The following is a 17,708-nucleotide window of genomic DNA, read 5'->3' as shown; positions in this document are numbered from 1 at the left end:
AGAACACAGTGCTCTGTTGAAGCTGACTTGCCTATAGGCAAACATCAGTAACCCTCCTCTTGTATTGGGATTGGAGGTAGACCATACAGAATTCCAGAATGAGACCTTGGAGTCTGAAATCCATTCCAAATTGATGGCTTTTTTCCTGATGGATCTGCAATTATAATGCCATTGTGGAGTTAATAGAGAGGGGGTTGTAAGGCATGTAAAATTTATTACATTTGGGAGAACTCTCCGTGGCAGATTGTCTCTCTCCATGTCATAATGCAGACTAGTTGTTCACAAGGCAAGCATATTTCTGAGCTATGTGTGCATTTCTTTCCTGGTTCTACAAGTTAACTGATACCCAGCAGTTTCCAAATACCTGCATCAGAAAGGTTTGCATAAACAATTGTACCTGTGTAGTGGATGATTCAGTACTTAAATATTAAGGAATTTTTTCTCTGACAAAGCACTTCACTTTATTCTCCTAAAGAAGACAGGTGTTTAGGTCTCTGAAAAGAGAAAATAATTTCCTTCCAGAGGCCCAGAAATGGCCAGCAGTTAAACTCCGGTTTCTGTCTCCTTCAGTCAGTGCTGTTTGCAAGAAACCAGTTCTTTTGCATTAAATGTTTCTTCATCTTTACAATCTGTTACAATCTCTGGGTGGCACAATCCATGGAGACTTGTACTGAGGTGGGCTGTGGCTCAAAAGACACACCGGGCAACTCTTGCTGCTGGGCTTTATTTTATCCAATCCACGTAATTTAAACAAGTTTTCGTTAATGTGTTGCCATGCCTGTACTTCATCTAACACTTAGGAAAGTGCTAGCACCAGTTAATGTTGTATTTCCTTAGGGAATGCTAGAAAGGTAATTGTTTTGCTAACGTTAATATTCTTCTGAAAGGAATATTTTCACATTGTAGGAGTTGAATGTTGCAGCTTTTACTCGGGCAACATTGCTTTAGAGAAGCATGATCCTGGTAACTTGATATCTTTAAGTCAGATGAAAACAGTGGGGATCAGCTTTCACTGGCAGCCTGGAATGCATAGTGTTTCCATCTGACATAAAAACGTGCCATGAAACCTTCTAAAGGAGAAAAAAAAATGTTACTATCATGAGACTTTCATAAGTATCATTTATAGATGTTCATCTTTTGGTGGGATTTTTTCCTGCTTTTTAAAGTTATGATTCCTGTCATGTCAAAGTGGGATTATTGAGCGCTTTTCACTTTAAAATGCGTTTAAACTTTCTATTATTTTGTGCTCTTTACAGGTACACCAAAAGTACTGCAGTAGGGCCCAATGAAATATGGGATGATCCTCTAGAAGAAAATCCTAAAAGCTCAGAAATTTTCAATCCTATAGACATGGAGCCTGTGGATGAAGGACTTTTCAGATTGGTTTCTAACAAAGACATACATGGGAGAGTTAGTCACGTTGTGTCTCCTAGTAAAATATTTGTACAGTTGCTGTCATCGGAAGGTATACTGAAAAGGTACTAAACTTCAAAGAACTCTTCTTAAGATGTTCTTATTACAGAGTGGTGTGGTATAGTTAGAATAATGACTTGTGTTGCTATGTTGAGGAAAGTATAGGAACAAAAGACAAGTTGGCGCTATTGTAGTTTATTAATACTTCTGATTCCAAATTAAGTATGTGATCTGGTTCCTGTTTCAAATCAGTTTTAATGTAGTAAGTATTGGGGCCAATGCAACACTGTCCAGAAAGATTGAATCTTTTTGTTCTTTAATCTTTCCTGTTCCTTCATTAGAAGTCTGGTTAAATAATATCAGTATCCTAAGTCATAGAACTACTATAGTAGTAGTCATTTTTTTCATCGTGATTCCAGTAAACTGTTGGGAAGTTTAAAAGAAAATTTCTAGACACAGTGTATCAGCCTTCTTTTGATAGATAGTCAGGTATCATTTAAGTAGTAGTGCATGCTGTTTGAGGACAGTTAAATGGACATGTCGTGGCTTACTGTAAGTTGCTTATTTTCTTACTTATTTTCTTTTTAATTTTTATTTAACTACCTAGAGTTCCATTTAATTAGTCATGACACTAAATGAGCGCCACGCTCTCGAGCTGTCAAGGGAAAACACTGGATCTTTCAAATAGTGCTATATAATGTAGTCAGGATCACTCAGATTAATTCCATGGTTTAAGAAAACATGATGGTTTTACAGAATATTTATCAGGGTATATGTGGTTTGTAGCTCCCACTTCATGTATTTCTGTGTCCTGAAGAAAAACTGCAATAACTGTCTGTCTATTAAACAGCTTCTGAAACTTTACTGTTGTATGCTAGTTTGACTCAATAAGCCCTTTATTCACTCTGTAAAACTTAGCTACTAGAAAAGTGTCCTTTGAATGTTAGTTTACAGGAGGAGATGGCTTCCATTTACAAAGAATCCCAGCCACAGTCTGTGAAGTGGAAAAGTGGCATGCACTGTGCTGTTTACATACGTGATGTGGGACAGTGGCAAAGAGGTCAAATAAGCAGGATTGTCTCCGAAACAAGTGCAGAGGTAAACCTCTTAGCGTAACAGGGTTCATGCTTTATAATTTCTAAACTTGTAAGCGTTCATTGATTAAGATAAGGTCAAATCTTTGCTTCTTACTTCTGTGTTAATATTTTCTCGTATGGTCTCTTGCTTTTCTGGAGAATTAAGTTGTACATCTCTACAAATGAACTGACAGTCTCATCAAAGCCCAAATGCCTCTAGCAGGGAACCTGGTAGTTGAGGAAGGCTCAGGAGGTTGACTTCCTGTATGTTTACACTAGATTTTGGAACATGGTGCAGATTCCCAAGCTATAGTCTTAACGGTTTAGATTGGATTCCGGAAGGTGTGTGAACCTGAAGGTCACGGTAATTCAAATTTAACAATCCTTGTTAAAAGACGGTGCCTGTTGAACCAAGTGCAACACCACAGAAACACATGTAGTCATGCTGTTGCTTGAACCCTAAACTGATGGTGGTGCACTTTGCCATGTAGGTATAACATCTTCCACAGTAATCTCTCACTCAGTGCTGCTTTAAATGTATTTTGTTGCACCAATTTGAAAATAATGAGCATCAGAAAAAAAACATTTTGGGACCAGATAGTTACTTGCTTCAAAAGTAAGAGTGGCTTTGTAATCACACAGATAATCTAGGACTGAGTTACCATTGGTTGTCTCCACCATCAGTGGGTTATGCCCAGGGGTCTTCTTAATAGGAAGCAGAAGTGGGACTTCCTATACTTCTGGTTTGCATCATCTGCTTTCTGAGCCTAAGAGCCCTCAAACAGCTGTTTTAACCACATCAGAATAAAAAACTGAGGTTGGAGGGGAGCTATTTCAGCAATTTTTGGTTTAAAGAAAGGTTTGTAAGTTCATTTAAGCCCCTTTAAGCACAGTTGTGGGGTTTGTCTACTTGCCTATGCTGTGGTAGTCATTTGTATTGAGTGATGAACTATTTCATTGTAAAAGCCATTTCTTGAATCTTGGTAATGATTAACATTTTTTTAACCTCTTCAGGCATGCTTTGAATTATGTCATTCCTTACAGATAACACTGAGAGTGTTTATCTGTTTGAATTTGTTTTTTGCCTGTAATAGGTAGTACTTTATGATTCTGGAGCTGAAAAAACCATGGAGATCAGCTGTCTAAGAAAACTTGAGGAAAATATGAAGATAATTAGGAAACTAGCAATAGAATGTTCATTGACAGATATAAGGTAGGCTTTCCCTTACAAAGATGTGCAGCGTTAGAAACTAATAATGATGTAATTTATTTTATCAGTGTGTTAGCACTGATTATCTAAGATTTGGATGTGGTTTCCCTTTTGAATAAAGAAGAAATGAGGTGGTGGCTGTGATCTTGTTTTTATAAAGGTTTGGGGTTTTTTTCTAAGGGTTGTACTGCATACCAGTAAAGCAGAAACTGTGTTACAGAAATACATAATATTTATAGGATTATAAAGTAGTGAACACATTTATTTCACTGCATTTTTTTTTCCTTGGCTCAGAATTTGAGATGAATCAAATCATATGAAACTGCACAGAAAGTCTATTCTAGACTGTTAAGACAGGTGTCATACTTCTTGAACTCATGGTCCTCCTCACTTAAAAGTTTTGGGGTTATATTTTTTTAATCCTTCCTGTCGTAAAGATCCAGAAATGAATAATCATTTCATTTTACTGTTCATTAATGGAGATCGTCTTTTTTTTTTTTCCTTGAGAGTTCAGGAAGTTTAAAAAAAAAATCAAATTCTTGATAAAGGGGAGGGTTTGTGGTTACGTTCAGGAGATGCCAACTTCTCTTGTACTAGAGGTTATCATTTGTTCTGTGTTAGACCAACAGGTGGAAGCACACAGTGGACAGCAACAGTGTGTGAATTCTTATCCTATTTCCTAACCGGAGTACAAGTAAAAATAATTATACAGGTTTGTAATCAAAACCAGTAGTAGTTATAAAATTTCTGCCAGGCTGTCTGTTAATTCAGTTTTTTTCTGAATATTTTACTGTTAAAAGTCCTCAATGGAACTTGCTTAGATAGCTGTTTGCTGTAGGGAAAAAGGTGCATTTTTCTTCTTTCTGCTCCACTTGTGTTATTCACCAGAGCATTGGAGCAGTTTGGTTACCCAGTGTGGAAAGAACTTAGTCTTAGATATAGTTAGTTACTAGAGAATATTATCTGTATCTTTGGGATCACTGGGTGCTGTCCATCTTTATGGACAGACAAGCAAGATGCTCAGGTTCTTGGTGAGAATGATTTCATCAGTTACCGTATCAGTTTTCATGAAAGATGAAAAGAATCCAGTGCTGTATGAACATCATTAGTAGTTGATTTTTTTCCCCCTATTAATAAAAATACTAATTTAAGGGTTTGATTTGATTAGTGTCTGTTGGAGCTTTACAATATGTAAGAAAATAAAAGCAGTGAAGGTACTTATGAGTAGGTTTAAAGCTCTTGCTGGAGGAAAGCAAGTGTCTGGCAGTTGATTCTAATAAAACAAGGGACAAAAGCAAGGTTTTACTTTTTTTTTTTTTTTTAAGGTAACGTTCAGAGTAGTTGGTAAAATAATGGGAACTGTCACATGGATTAAATAGAATTTGTCTTCTGATGTGGGCGTCAGTTGTTCGAGGATGTCTGATTTGCAATCAGTACCAATAAAGTTAAAAATATGCCTGTAGTTTGGGGGAAGTGCATATTGTAATATGTTGTCCGGCTCTCGCGTTTCTTCCAGGAAACTGATGGGGCATGTGCATTGCCTGTGAAAATTCTTTGCAAAGATGAAACAGGAAAAATGATCGATACTTCTGAATACCTTATTAAACAGGGTTTGGCTCTTAGAAACAGGAGGTTTGGATACTTTTTATATTCTTTCAGACTCTGATATTCACATTGGGATAAGCTAATAGATACTTTAAAAATTTGGATTGTCCTCTACAGCATATGTAGCAACAGAACTCTGTCTTCAGTGAATTTATTTAAGCATAACATTATTAGTTGTATCCATTGCACATTTCAGTTCTCTTAAGTTGGTAGACAAGATGTTTGACAGTATTTTAACATGCATTTGTCACCTTTGTGTGTTTGGGTTTTTACTTCTATTATTTTATTCTTTGGCACTTCTCAAGTTATTTGTCAGTTAATGTATTGTTATGACTTGATTGAATCTTCTAGAACTGATACAGCTGGTGTGGCATGCTCAGTCTCCAAGGAACATCTGAAAGTACACGTAGAGCAAGAGAACACACAACTGGATGGTTATAACTCCAAAACTGCATGTGCAAGAAACAGAGCCGTTCCAGAGGAGCACATCACTGTTTCAGAGAGTGAGCAAAAATCATTCAAAACACATTCAGGAGTGGATGAAACATATAAATCTCCTGCTGTACCTGAAGCAAAAGTTTTTCAAGCCATAGTGAGTTGCATTGGAGGTGATGGAACTATTTACATAATCCCAAAATCATTTGGTAAGTTTACGTAAAGGAAATTATGTTTGTCCGTTAATCTGAGCACTTTGGTATATCAGAATATACCAGATCTGTGTTCTAGTATACATGTTCTATATCAGAACACAGTTCTAGAAGACTCCTTTTGGGAGGGCTGCTGTTGGGAAGGTGATGTGTCCTTTGGCATGAGGGGTGAGGGGCAGGTGCCTGTCTCCCATGGGTAGAGTTCCTGCAGCTGCCTGGCAGAGGAAAGCCAAATCTCCAGGAGATGTCGCTCTGTCCTTAAGTCAGCTCTCCTGTCCTCCCACCATCCCAAGAAATCCAAAAAAAACCAAGCATTTGGATGGGCAGTTTACTTGCCTTTCTTCTCTAGGCAGCATTTGGTAAGGCAGGAGGTGCTTTATTTTATCCTGTTGAAATTGTGAAACATTTTACTAATAAAGTAAATGAAGTAACTTCAAGTAACCAAGATACAATCGTAGAGATTCTTACAAATTAACCTGGTTCTCATATATTACTCAATGTTTTTCCTTCAATTTGAGCTCAGTACCCAAGTTCCTTGGGCTATTTACTTGTGTTGTGATAGACTCTGTACCTCATAACATTTTCTGGTGGAAATTGATTCATTTTCATCTGACAGATGCAGTATCACTCCTCAGTAGCACAATAATATATTACGCTTTAGAAAAATGTTTACATACAAGAACATTAATTTATGTGTTTTGCTCCACAAGTATACTTAACTACTAGATCATACCATAAAACTTTGAAATTCAAAGTACGGGAACCCCACTTGCACAGGACTGAATTGTTCTTGCAGTTAGTGCTGTAGACTGTACCCACAGCAGAAGAGGTCCTGCTGGACACCTGCTTTGTGTTGTTTCATGGTGTCCTACCACTGTCTCTGACAGTCTGTCTTGTTTGTGCTTTGTATGGCTCTTGTATTAGTCCTGCAAAGGTGCTAGTTACAAAATTTATAGACCTTTCTTCTCTGAGTTTAGAATCCAGAATTAAGGGCTTCAGAATTAGAAATGCAGTTTAAGTAGTAAGTTGTCAACATTTAATAGATGTTGAACATACATATTGTATCAGTGTTGGAAAATGTTTTGTAGCAGCATGTGTATTTTATGTTTATATATGTCTTCATCTGAATCTGCTGGGTTTTAGTGATGAAAATACTTTGTGTGAATATGTTAGACTATTTTGAATTTTTTTATTTCCCCCTCACCCAAGAAATTGCACTAAGCAGTTTGATGACTGAAATACAAAATACCTTCAAAGGCCTTGGTCTTCTGATACCCTACTGCTGGAAAAAGGGAGAAGCTTGTGTTGTAAGAGGATCAGATACCATGTGGTATCGAGGTCAAGTTGTAGAAGTCTGCGGCAGTACTCTCCAGGTAAGTTTGATTATGGGTGGGGTGGGAGGGGGGGTGTATGAATATATGCATATGTATGTTAAAAAAAGGTAAATAATCTAATCTCCTAAACTAAACTTAGGATCCCACACCTTTTCATTCAGCTGACTTGACAATGCAGATGCTCATTCTGCTTAAAAGTGTGATTTTTTTTTTTCCTGAATTTCACGTTCATTTTAAAGATGAATTCTGTCTACCTATTCAAGTTGTCACCATTTTTCCCATAGTTTTCCTAATAATGGTAAGTTTCCTTGAGTAAAAATCTACTCTTGGTCACCTGTAAGATGTTAGGTTTTTTCTTCTTTTGTTGTTCTTACCATATGCAGAATGCTTTGAAAACAATTAGGTTTAGCATCTCCCTGCCCTGTCCCCACCCAGAAAGTAGTGGCTCTCTGTTTTGAATTCTTTCTGCTGCACAGGTGTAGAGCTACTTTTTCTCAGTAGCTGGCAATCTTACCTAACCTTTTGAGTCTGCTCATGATTTTTTGAATGTAGGTTTGCAAAGTCTTGATGCTCTCTTAGTTCACAAATTCTTGCAAGAGAAGTTTAGAAACTGGACTTCTAATCTGCCATACCAATTTTCTAATGTTTTCCTTCCACTTCCACTTTCACATCACCTGCTTACCATCACACCATTATTTTTTTCTCTAAAAAAGTGGATGCTGTAAACGAACACTTCCTCTTATTAAACTTTATTGAAATTATTCCTGTTTTTTTAAGTTGAGCTTTGCATTTCATATAGGTACGGTACATAGACCGTGGTTACATAGAGAGCATTCCTCAGTGTCATCTGTATCCAACTACATTTTATACTGGCATTCCTCCATTTTGCATCCCATGTCAGCTCTACAAGACATTACCGGTGAGTAATGGCAAATTTGTGTTAGTAGGTAGCTATTCACATCAATGCACTGTTCAGTCATAGGAAGGTTTAGACTAGTTGCTGCTATTTTTTCTTGCCTGCAAGGCTTCAGAGAAGACCTGATGAGGAGCATTTCAGTAAGGCAGCCTTTTATCAGGAACAGGCGTTATGAAGGGACGATGCTTCAAAAGCAGCTGTCGTGGGAGTTAAAACCTTTGTGAGGCAGGACACTGCAGTAGTTGGCAGGGTGATACTCTGATGTGGCAGTTTGTTTTGTAATAACAATAAAAATTAAGGCTTTGATTTCTTATGCAGAATGGCCAGAAAATCATAGATCTTCAAGTCCTGCAAAAGTGTTTCTGTCGTTCTGAACTCTGCTGTGTAGGAAACAATCTAAGCTAATACAAGTGAATTGTTTCAGGGGGTTTTGTTCATAAGTAAGTGGTATGTAAATAACATCTTCACATATCATCACACCTTGCTTGATTTGTATGGTGCATTTAGTAAATTTGAATTACTGAAATTACTAGCTAACTTTTAAACTTACTTTTAAAGAAAGCCTTTTTATTGCTTTAAAAGCAGTTAAACAGATGAAGAAAGGCTGCAAGTCTGGTGAGGCCAGGGGGGTTTGCAATATCTGTCCTGCTGGTGCAGACGTCAGGCTGCAGGAAGTGCCTGGACCTACCTCCTGGGGCAGGGACAGGCAGCAGACCTGCCTGCAGAAGGTGTGCTCATGTAGGGGACCCTCCTGCAACAGGTGGCTGAGCTGCAGGAGGTAGTGAAAGGTCTGTGTAATTGTCAGGGAAGCTGAGAAGGAGCTGGATAGCTGATTCCAAGTGCAGTCTGCAGTGGACCTGCAGCTGGCAGCTGAACAGCCGAAAGCTCTCCCAACGGCACACACAGAAGGGGTTGGGGGGGCAATAATGCAGAAGAATGGAAGCTTGCAATGGCTAGGACCTGCAGGAAGGAGAGACTTCCCCCAGGGTTCGAGGTGCACTCACGGAGCTGCTTTGGCATTCTTGCAAGCTGACGAGGACAGGTCTGTCACATCAGCCGAGTAAGGCAGCACCATCTGCTCCCCGTGCAGCCTCCAGTACAATTAACAAAGAACAGTGGGTGCTCTCTAGAGAGGTGTGCTGCCTGCTGGGAGCTTGTATCAGGGATGTCACAGGGCAACTGCCAAGCGTCGTACCATCCACTCACTATTTGCTGCTGCTGTTTCATGTTAGCCCCAGAGACAGAGCTGGGAGCAGTCTGAGAAGTATCGAGAAAGGTTGCAGATCCCAAGAGCAGTAGTGAGGTCTGTGGAGCCCTGGTAGTTTTTTCATCAGTCCTGCCTGTGAAAGGGTTGGGATTTGAAAGGGCCAGTTCAGTCTGGTGAGTTAAATGTTTATGCGATTGGTGCCACAGCTAGGGGTTTGGCTGCTTGCTCCGTGAAGTTTTAATGCACCAAATAGAAGATAATTCCTAAACGGTTGTAGAAAAATCAGACTAATGATGTGTGTTTTCAAATAAGTTTGTTTAGCGATAGTCATGTGTTTTCACCTGTCTTAGGAATAGGAAGAATATTACTTATCAGCATCTTAATGTGTGGGTTTCTTGCTTTTCTCCAAATAGGTTGGAAATTTTTGGCAGCAGGATGCAGTAGGTTGCCTTCAAGAACTACTTACAAACGAAGAGGTTGAAATACATGTTGAGGTAGCTTGCTTTATTCATAGATGTGGAAGCTTATTTTTCAGGTTTTTTTTTTCCCCTTTTAACTGACCTTAAGAATAATATATGAAGGAGCATAGTAGTAAATGTATTTTCTTACAAAAGCAAAACTAAACTTGTTGCTCTTGTGACTTGACCTTTATTACGGTTTTCAGGCCTTAAATGTGTCCCTTAGAGGTAGTCACACTTTTTCATCCTGTTTATATTCTGTGTTGTCATTCTGACAAGTAACCTAGCTAGCAACAGCATAAATTCTTCTAAATTCTAAGTGATAAATTTTTATATAGCTAAGTAAGGACATGCTTAAATTTTTATCTTAACATAGGGAAACATCATCTTTATTGCGTGAAAACAAGCAATTTCAGATAGTTTAACTTTTAATGATAATTTGTGAAAAGAGAAGGGTTTGGATGAGCAAACATGGGGTAATATTTCAGTGTTAGAATGAGTAGCTAATACTGCCATTCCAGAGATAGATATATTCCCATTTGTGTCATAACTTTCATTAGTAACCATCCTTAGTTGTTTTGTATCCCAGTGAATGAATATGGTGCATGTCAGCATGAGAGGTTTGAATTTCCTGGTCACTGTTTCTGAAACCTGTCACACTATTACTTATCATATACCTGTTTTGTCTTGCGTAAACAGAAATTACCGGATAACCCAGGGGACAAATTGTCCATCAGCCTGTATTTTGGTGGGATTTCGCTTTCATCCTTCATGGCACACCAGAAGTACTGCGTCGCTGAAGGTTTTCAGGATATACAAAAGGTGGTGAGACTTGTGTGTGTGCATCTATTTCACTGTTGTTATTCCAACATTGAAAGGATTACTCAGTTTGTTGTGACCTCTGGGGATTGATCTGTACTGTTTTTGTGATGTAAACAGCAGTAAGACAAGTACGCAGGTCTGCAGCATAGGAAGTGTAGGTACGACATGTTGATAAGATTGTATGGAATAGTGGGTTGCCAAGAGTTTGTTCTTCCATAATGAAAAGAGATTTTTGCATTCCTGTTTAAAGTCCAGTTAGTTTTTGTGTTCCTCTGAAACATAAAATGCCAGCAATAGGTTAATATTTTTATCACTTGAAGGGATTAGTGTTATTCATAGAAATATATCCAAGGATGGAGATAATCCAAAGTAAATTGAATCGGGTATTTCTGCATAAACCCAGTGATTTCTAAGGGAATTACCTAGGTTCTTTATTCCAAATGTCTGAGATGTTTATCTTTGGGGAAGGATTGAATTTTTACCTGTCTTCATTGTCTTAAATCCTACATAAGTAACTTCTCTGTATTTTATTTAAATTTTGGAATCTGAGGATCAGGTTTATCTAAATTGCTAAGACTCTTTACTTCACTTTTCTTAGTTCTGTTTCAAGCCTGCCAGTGTATTTTTCTTTCCAACATGCATCTTTTCTTCAGAAGATAATTTTACAGTAGCGTACGCTGCTGTCGCTGCAGAAATTGCACATTTTGTTGTGCTTCCTATTGAAGTACGAGAGAACAGGAACTGCATTTGTGACCTGTGATCCAGCTGACCTGTGTGCATCATTTAATGCACCAAGGTTTATTTTGTTGTGAACCAAAAGCATTAATGACATGTAGAATTTCAGACTGTGAAATGCATGGCTCTAAAAGAGGACACTGTGCTGCTGAGAAAATATGTATCTGTACTTTATGTGTTGCCTTTTTGAAAGAGTGATAATTGTAGTGGCTGAGGAGTTCATTTATTCTTTGCCTCGCTCTTAAAGGATAACTTGCTCTGACAAACTGCAGGAACACAGGGGCATGGCATTTAGGGTTATCTGTGCTAATTAATTGCTATAATTTTATGTTTTCTTTATATTTTTTTTTCTCTAAAGGGAATACATTTTTAAATTACAGCATGTTACCATGTCAGTAGGTTCAGATCATTTCAAAGATATATTCTTTGTTTTAAAACTGTTAATTAGTTCTCTTATCTTTTAGCTAAAGCTTTTTAAAAAATACCTCGTAAGTGTTGAAAGGAAAAGTTGATTAATATTTTTTCCATCAAGGACATGTTGTTTATTATTATACACATTCTTAGGTAACTGCTTTGAATCCAGAGTCATATCAAAGCTAGTTTCCATTTTGTTACTAAATGTGATGCTCAGCTGAAGTCTGTCTTGGTCTAGGGGCTCCTTGCAGGAGACACTTGTGTTTCGCGTTCATACAAGTTGCCACCACTACCGGTGCCAGGAAATCCCTTTCCTGTCAGAGTTACCCATTTGGTGTCCCCTAAGGAGGTAAGTCTTGTAGACATCTCGCATATGTAGCAGTCCCATCAAGCTGGTGAGCAGGGCTTACAGTTTTAGAGCGTTATAAAGGTTGCAAAATGGTCCTGACGCAGGTGGTTGTGCAGAGCAGGATCTGAATGAACTCTTACTTGAAATACCTGCGTGGGTGGGGGCAGAGAAATACAAACCATTTCTCTAAAAAAGAGCTTTGAGAGTTAAAATGTTTCTTTTTGGTACACACCCTGTTTAATAAAAAATGAGGCCTTTGGATTTTAATCTGGCAGAACAATACTGATTTCTGTGTAAGCCCACACAATTTTCTGTAGTTCTAGTAGTCTCCCAGGCAAAAGGCAGAATGTAATGTGTGTTGATCAAATACAAGATTCCCATGTGGACTTTAAATTTTAAATGATGAAATAGAGAAGAAAAGGGGGTGAGGATGTGCTGAACCTTTAAAAGATGGGAACAAGTAATCTATTAATAATTGTTGATCACCAATGGCATTTGAAGTTTTTAAGTCATTTTGCAAAAATGGTAACATGAGGGCCTTTTCTTTGAGTAGGTTTATATTTGCTTTGATCCTTCTGAGAACTCTACAAAGCAGCCTGCCATAGACGTAGAGAGAGCTTACAGCAGTGACTCAGAGCGCCTTGATGAAGCCCTGAAGTGGTGCAATAAAATTGTGGAGTGTCTTCCTCTTCTAACAAACTTTGAAAAAGGTACGTTAATGTGTTTATTTTCCCTGTTGTTTCATGTGGATATACCAAAAGCCTGAATTTCTTTTTGAAGAATAGGAATATTTATATTTCTATGCATCTTTAAATAAAACTTTCTAAGAGTAAGGAATAACGCTGCACTATAATCATATAATACACTATAATCATGGTTTTTACTTTTAAATTGAGGCTTTTGTGTCATTCTGTTCCATTGAAGAATGATGGACAGAACTCAGTTTTGATGACATTTGGTAGTAATAGAACTTTTCCCTTAAGGAGGCTGTCACTGAAGCTATAACTGTGAAAAGCTTGCTATTAAATATTCCAAAGACAAAAATTATGTATGGAAAATCATGTAACCAAGGTTTAGAAGCTAATGTGAACCCTAAGGAGCATCATTTTAATTCTAGATTTCTCCATTTAGGTGGAAAAATGGGCTTTAATTCTCTTGTCCACAACTGTTGGGTCTAAAATATCATAAAGTATGGGGATCTAAAATTTTGTGAAGAAAACAGTTACTGCTTGTACTTCGTTCTGCTAACAAGTAAAATTCTGGTTCAGGTTTTAAGCAGCATCTCCCTCATGTCCTCCAGACTTATATTTATTCTCTTACAGATCAATCTTCTTACTAACTGAAATGTGCAACTGAATCCAAGTTAAAAAGTTTTAACATTAAACTGTTGGGATCATTATCTTTACCTAGGAATTTGCTGTTACTTCTCATCATTGCCATGATGAGAAGTGTGACTTAAATTGCATACTAGTGATTGTGAATTGGAGTTCAGAGAGAATTGGGGGATGCATAGAACAAAATCATAGCATGAATTTAAGAAGGAAAAGGAAACTTAATCTCTGTCACACACAGTGGATTTTCAAGTTCACTTTGTACTACTGCATTGAGTATTCTGGGGTGTTTTGTGGTAATTCTTTTTTTTTTTCTTTTTACAGAACTGCCTTGCCTTGCAGAATATGTGGATGGCTTATGGTACAGGGCAAAGCTCCTCTCTGTTATACAGCTTGTCCCTGTTCAGATTCTGGTTCAGTTTGTTGACTACGGTACTTATTTAGTTGCCCCAACAAACAGGTAAATATATTAAGAAAAAAATGCACTTCAAATGTCTGTGTGTGTGTATATATACACTGGTATTATTTTATATGTAGTTATAAATAATTTTACATCTATTATTTCTTTTTATATAACTACATGTATGTTGTTTATAACTCAGCGTTGGATTTCAGTTGCGGAGACAGAAGGTTGGCTGGTTAAATAATTTGTCTGCAGAGCGTGGGGTTGTGCACCTGCGTCTGTCTCAGGTGGTTCTGAAAAGCCCATTAATATAAGATCAGATTTCTCCGTTATCTCCAGTTACTTAACCTGTGAGTAGGCTCAGGAGTATAATCTGCTTCTGCACCCGAGAAGCTTACTCCAAACGAGGTGCACAAACAAATCCTCTGATCCTGTGCGAAGTGCAGTCTGCACAGAAGATAGCTGGGGAATAAGATAAGGGATAGGAGAGTATCTGAGCGGGACACACTCTGTTCTGCTTGGTGCTGAGCAACGCTAAGAACTGTGCTCCCGTGCTGACACAGGTGTCACCTCAGTGTATTAAACACACCAGGCTTTCAGGGTCCCCTAAGCTTGTCTGAATTTCTCATAGATACATATATATACACACTGTATGTATATGTGTTGATAGTACTAGAGTACATCTATATATAATACATATATATATAGTGCATATGTACATATTTTTAATATGTACTGCATACTCACACTGACTTGCTCTTGAGCTCACTGGGGAATCTCCACGTCCTTGCTGAAGATGAGACAGAATGGTATTTGAACAATTTCCTGCTTCACATACTATTAGGGTCGTGGGAGACAGGGTTTTATTTCAGGGTTGCATTTCCTGCTCTGCTTCCCCATTCCTTTGCTTTTGGGATAGAGAGATAGAAGAATGGGAAGACACTAATACAGACCCAAGGTACCTATTTCCACTAGTGTATCTAGAGCACATTCAGGCATGAAGCACTTTGTACCACAAAGGTTTGTGGAGCCTGCAGTGTGATGATTTGTACTTGGATTCCTGTGCTCAGATGTTTCTTAGGCACTGGAGACTCCTCCCCAAGCGCTGTGGTCGGGAAGCAGTTTGTGCCTGGTGGGCCAAGAGGTCTGTAGGATGCTGGACTGCTTTGTGATAGTTACTGTGCTAAGAGCTGGGCCTGCCTCCCAGAGGAATTGTTCAGTCTGACTCTGGCATTTTACCACAGAGCGGGGAGTCTGATCCCCGTTTCTGCCCAGTAAACCTACTGCATGAACCGTTCAGCAGCCCATCCTTACTGAGAGTGGAGCTTAACAAGTGGATTGTTGTGGGCAAACACTTGTCATTTTTGTTGTAGATTGCGTCACATACCTTACTGTCTCCTGAAGTACCCCGCTCAGGCAGTCCGGGTTCTGTTGGCTGGATTTAAACCTGCTCTAGATGACACAAACATGAAAAGAATTCCTTATTCCCCCGAGTGGAGCCTCAATGCATTGTGGGCTATGGTGGACTGCGTGGAAGGAAAACGTCTCTCTGCTTCCATACTTGTGAGAATCACTTTTCTTTTTTTTCCTTTCCCTCCTAGTTCTTGCTCAGCCTAAAATTCTTACTAGCACTCTAAGGATTTATTTTACTGTGTACTCTCGTAATTTAAAACTGAGAACCATTTACTTTAAAGGAAGGCTAAATGAAGAGAGAAAATGATGTGGTCCTCTTCCTAATCCTGCAGTCAGAAAGTTTTTGAGCACTCCTGCTGTTTTAACACCAGTTTTCTTTACTTAAAAACAAAGTACTCTTTGTGTATTAACAGTTCCACTTAAGCAATAAGTATAGCCAGTAAAATAACTAGCTTGAGATTTAAATCTGTTACTGTCAACTCTGTCAACTTGCAGACTCTTTCACCAGAGATCAAAATTTGTTTGTATGGAGATGACAAAAAACTGGTTCATATGAAGCTGATAGAAATGGGACTTGCAGACTTTGACGAGTGACATGTAAGTACAGTGACTATGAACTACAGATTCATACTGTTCTGGAAGGATGATTTCAGAAGTTTAAAGCAAAGTATAAACTGCCAGTAATGTTGGCAACTAGAATTTGTTTTTTAAAAAAATCCCTTCTGTGCCCTTCCACTCTATTAATGAAGTATTTAATATAAAACCAAAAGCTGTTAAAAAAATTCTTTTCATACCATTACTGAAACCCACAGTTACTGGTTTAAGAACTAACAGGTACAAAGAAACAGGAGGCAGAGACCTAAGGTGATACAGCATAAAGAGCCTTTGCTGCCAGTCACTGAGGAAGGTAATTTGCAGATGTGTGACAGTGCACTTTGCCCATATAATAAAAATTAATTCTATTTTAGGTGTTTGATCTCAATGGCAGGTGCCAGTGGTTACTCAGGCAAACATCCATGAATAGCATATTGATGTCCATATATCTGGCAAACATGGAATATTTTTAATTAGGAGCTTTACACTGTGTTATCCATAGAGAATAGCAGAGACTTAGATTTTTAAATTTCTTGACTGACTCTCTCTTATCTAGTATTTTTCCCCCCTCCCGTTTAATAAGCACTCTTCTAATAGATGTTTACAGATGATGTTCCAAACACTTTTTGATCTTGAAATAGTGAAAATTTATATTCACATCTCAATCTTTTTTGACCATGGAGCCCCAAGTATTGTTCTATGATACCCTTTTCACCATGGAGCCCCAAGTATTGTTCTATGATACCCTTTTCACAGGAGTAGATGGAACTAATGTACAGTGGTAAAGAAATAAATAAAAAGCTGATGCTGGGCACAGTTGTTCTAGTATCTTGTTAGAAGACTTGAAGGGAAGATGATACTTTTATTATTGTGACATAACTTCTCTTTGTGTTTCAGGTTTATCTGATGACAGACGTCTTCAGCACCAGTCTAGGATAGGGAGCAAACAGTTGGGGTGGAGGGGTATTACTGTAGTTGTTCACTATGTTTGCATTGTTGCTCTTTTCTGTTTGTGTTGTTACACCTCTCCTTCACTTCAGAGTTCAGGGAATAAAGTTGGTTCAGCATGCATCTGAAAGCTTGTTTTCCTTCACTGCTACAGTGTGTAAGGTTTCTTTGGATGTCTCTATTGTACTAAATCCCCTACATGTAAACCTCAGCCCCTTTCAGTCTCCCCATGGAAGGTTTTGTTCTAGATCATGGAGGAATGAAGACTCCACAACCTCTCCAAGAAACCACTTGCAGTGCCCAGACACCCTCACAGTAGAAAAGCCTCTTGCTGTTCAGAGGGAGCCTCCTGTGCTCCAGTCTGTGCTCATACACACATAGCCTTGCACCACATCTCTTCCCTCAGGCTCCCATGAAAGCAAGGGTACAAAGCTGACCTTAGCAGTGGTGCCCAGGTGTGCTGTAAGGGCACCTTGCCAGGCTAGACAAGCCGTTCTCACTGCTTCCCATGAGTACAAAATGGCATGGACACAGTAAGGACAGAGCTTGCTTTCACTAAGGAGAGAGGGGAAGGGGAGCAGAAGGGACAAGGCAGAGAAAGTAAATACCTTCTACTGTGCAAGGGAATTGATATTTTTTTGGCATCCACAGAAATGGAATTGGAACAGCCAGCCTGGCAGCAACCCTTTGCTAGAGTAAGTATTTTAAAAGACAAGTCAGCTTAAAAACACCTGTGAGGTGGAAGAAGTGGATGGGATGACCTTTGTTAATTTTCTGGTGTTTCTGAGTAGCTTGGAGAATTAACTTGTTCCCCAGTCTCAACCTGTGCTAGC

At 38.6% G+C, this 17,708-nt stretch overlaps 1 protein-coding gene across 9 annotated transcripts in view; it reads left to right on the top strand.

Annotated features, from left to right (window-relative positions):
* The window catches only part of RNF17 (ring finger protein 17), a 51,776-nt gene that overhangs the window by 23,297 nt on the left and 10,771 nt on the right, over positions 1-17,708 (top strand). For 7 of the 9 annotated variants that reach the window (XM_027884846.1, XM_027884836.1, XM_027884855.1 and 4 more), the window contains exons 22-37: positions 1,257-1,478; positions 2,361-2,511; positions 3,584-3,702; positions 4,321-4,411; positions 5,216-5,331; positions 5,656-5,948; positions 7,161-7,324; positions 8,085-8,204; positions 9,822-9,902; positions 10,566-10,691; positions 12,076-12,186; positions 12,740-12,896; positions 13,842-13,977; positions 15,294-15,483; positions 15,829-15,930; positions 16,825-17,005. In XM_027884846.1, the coding sequence (XP_027740647.1) occupies positions 1,257-1,478; positions 2,361-2,511; positions 3,584-3,702; positions 4,321-4,411; positions 5,216-5,331; positions 5,656-5,948; positions 7,161-7,324; positions 8,085-8,204; positions 9,822-9,902; positions 10,566-10,691; positions 12,076-12,186; positions 12,740-12,896; positions 13,842-13,977; positions 15,294-15,483; positions 15,829-15,927 (2,176 nt within the window). In that variant the 3' untranslated portion in view covers positions 15,928-15,930; positions 16,825-17,005. Of the gene's footprint in view, positions 1-1,256; positions 1,479-2,360; positions 2,512-3,583; positions 3,703-4,320; positions 4,412-5,215; positions 5,332-5,655; positions 5,949-7,160; positions 7,325-8,084; positions 8,205-9,821; positions 9,903-10,565; positions 10,692-12,075; positions 12,187-12,739; positions 12,897-13,841; positions 13,978-15,293; positions 15,484-15,828; positions 15,931-16,824; positions 17,006-17,708 lie in introns of those variants that run through there. The other 2 variants (XR_003571346.1, XM_027884825.1) reach the window with 2 other exon arrangements.

The sequence above is a fragment of the Empidonax traillii genome, unplaced genomic scaffold, assembly GCF_003031625.1.
Source record: "Empidonax traillii isolate 1590-97213 ecotype Southwest subspecies unplaced genomic scaffold, ASM303162v1 scaffold9:size3134949, whole genome shotgun sequence".
In the NCBI taxonomy this organism is placed as follows: Eukaryota; Metazoa; Chordata; class Aves; order Passeriformes; family Tyrannidae; genus Empidonax; species Empidonax traillii.
The sequence above is the reverse complement of the archived record's forward strand: the minus strand, read 5'-3'. Positions and strand labels throughout refer to the sequence as shown.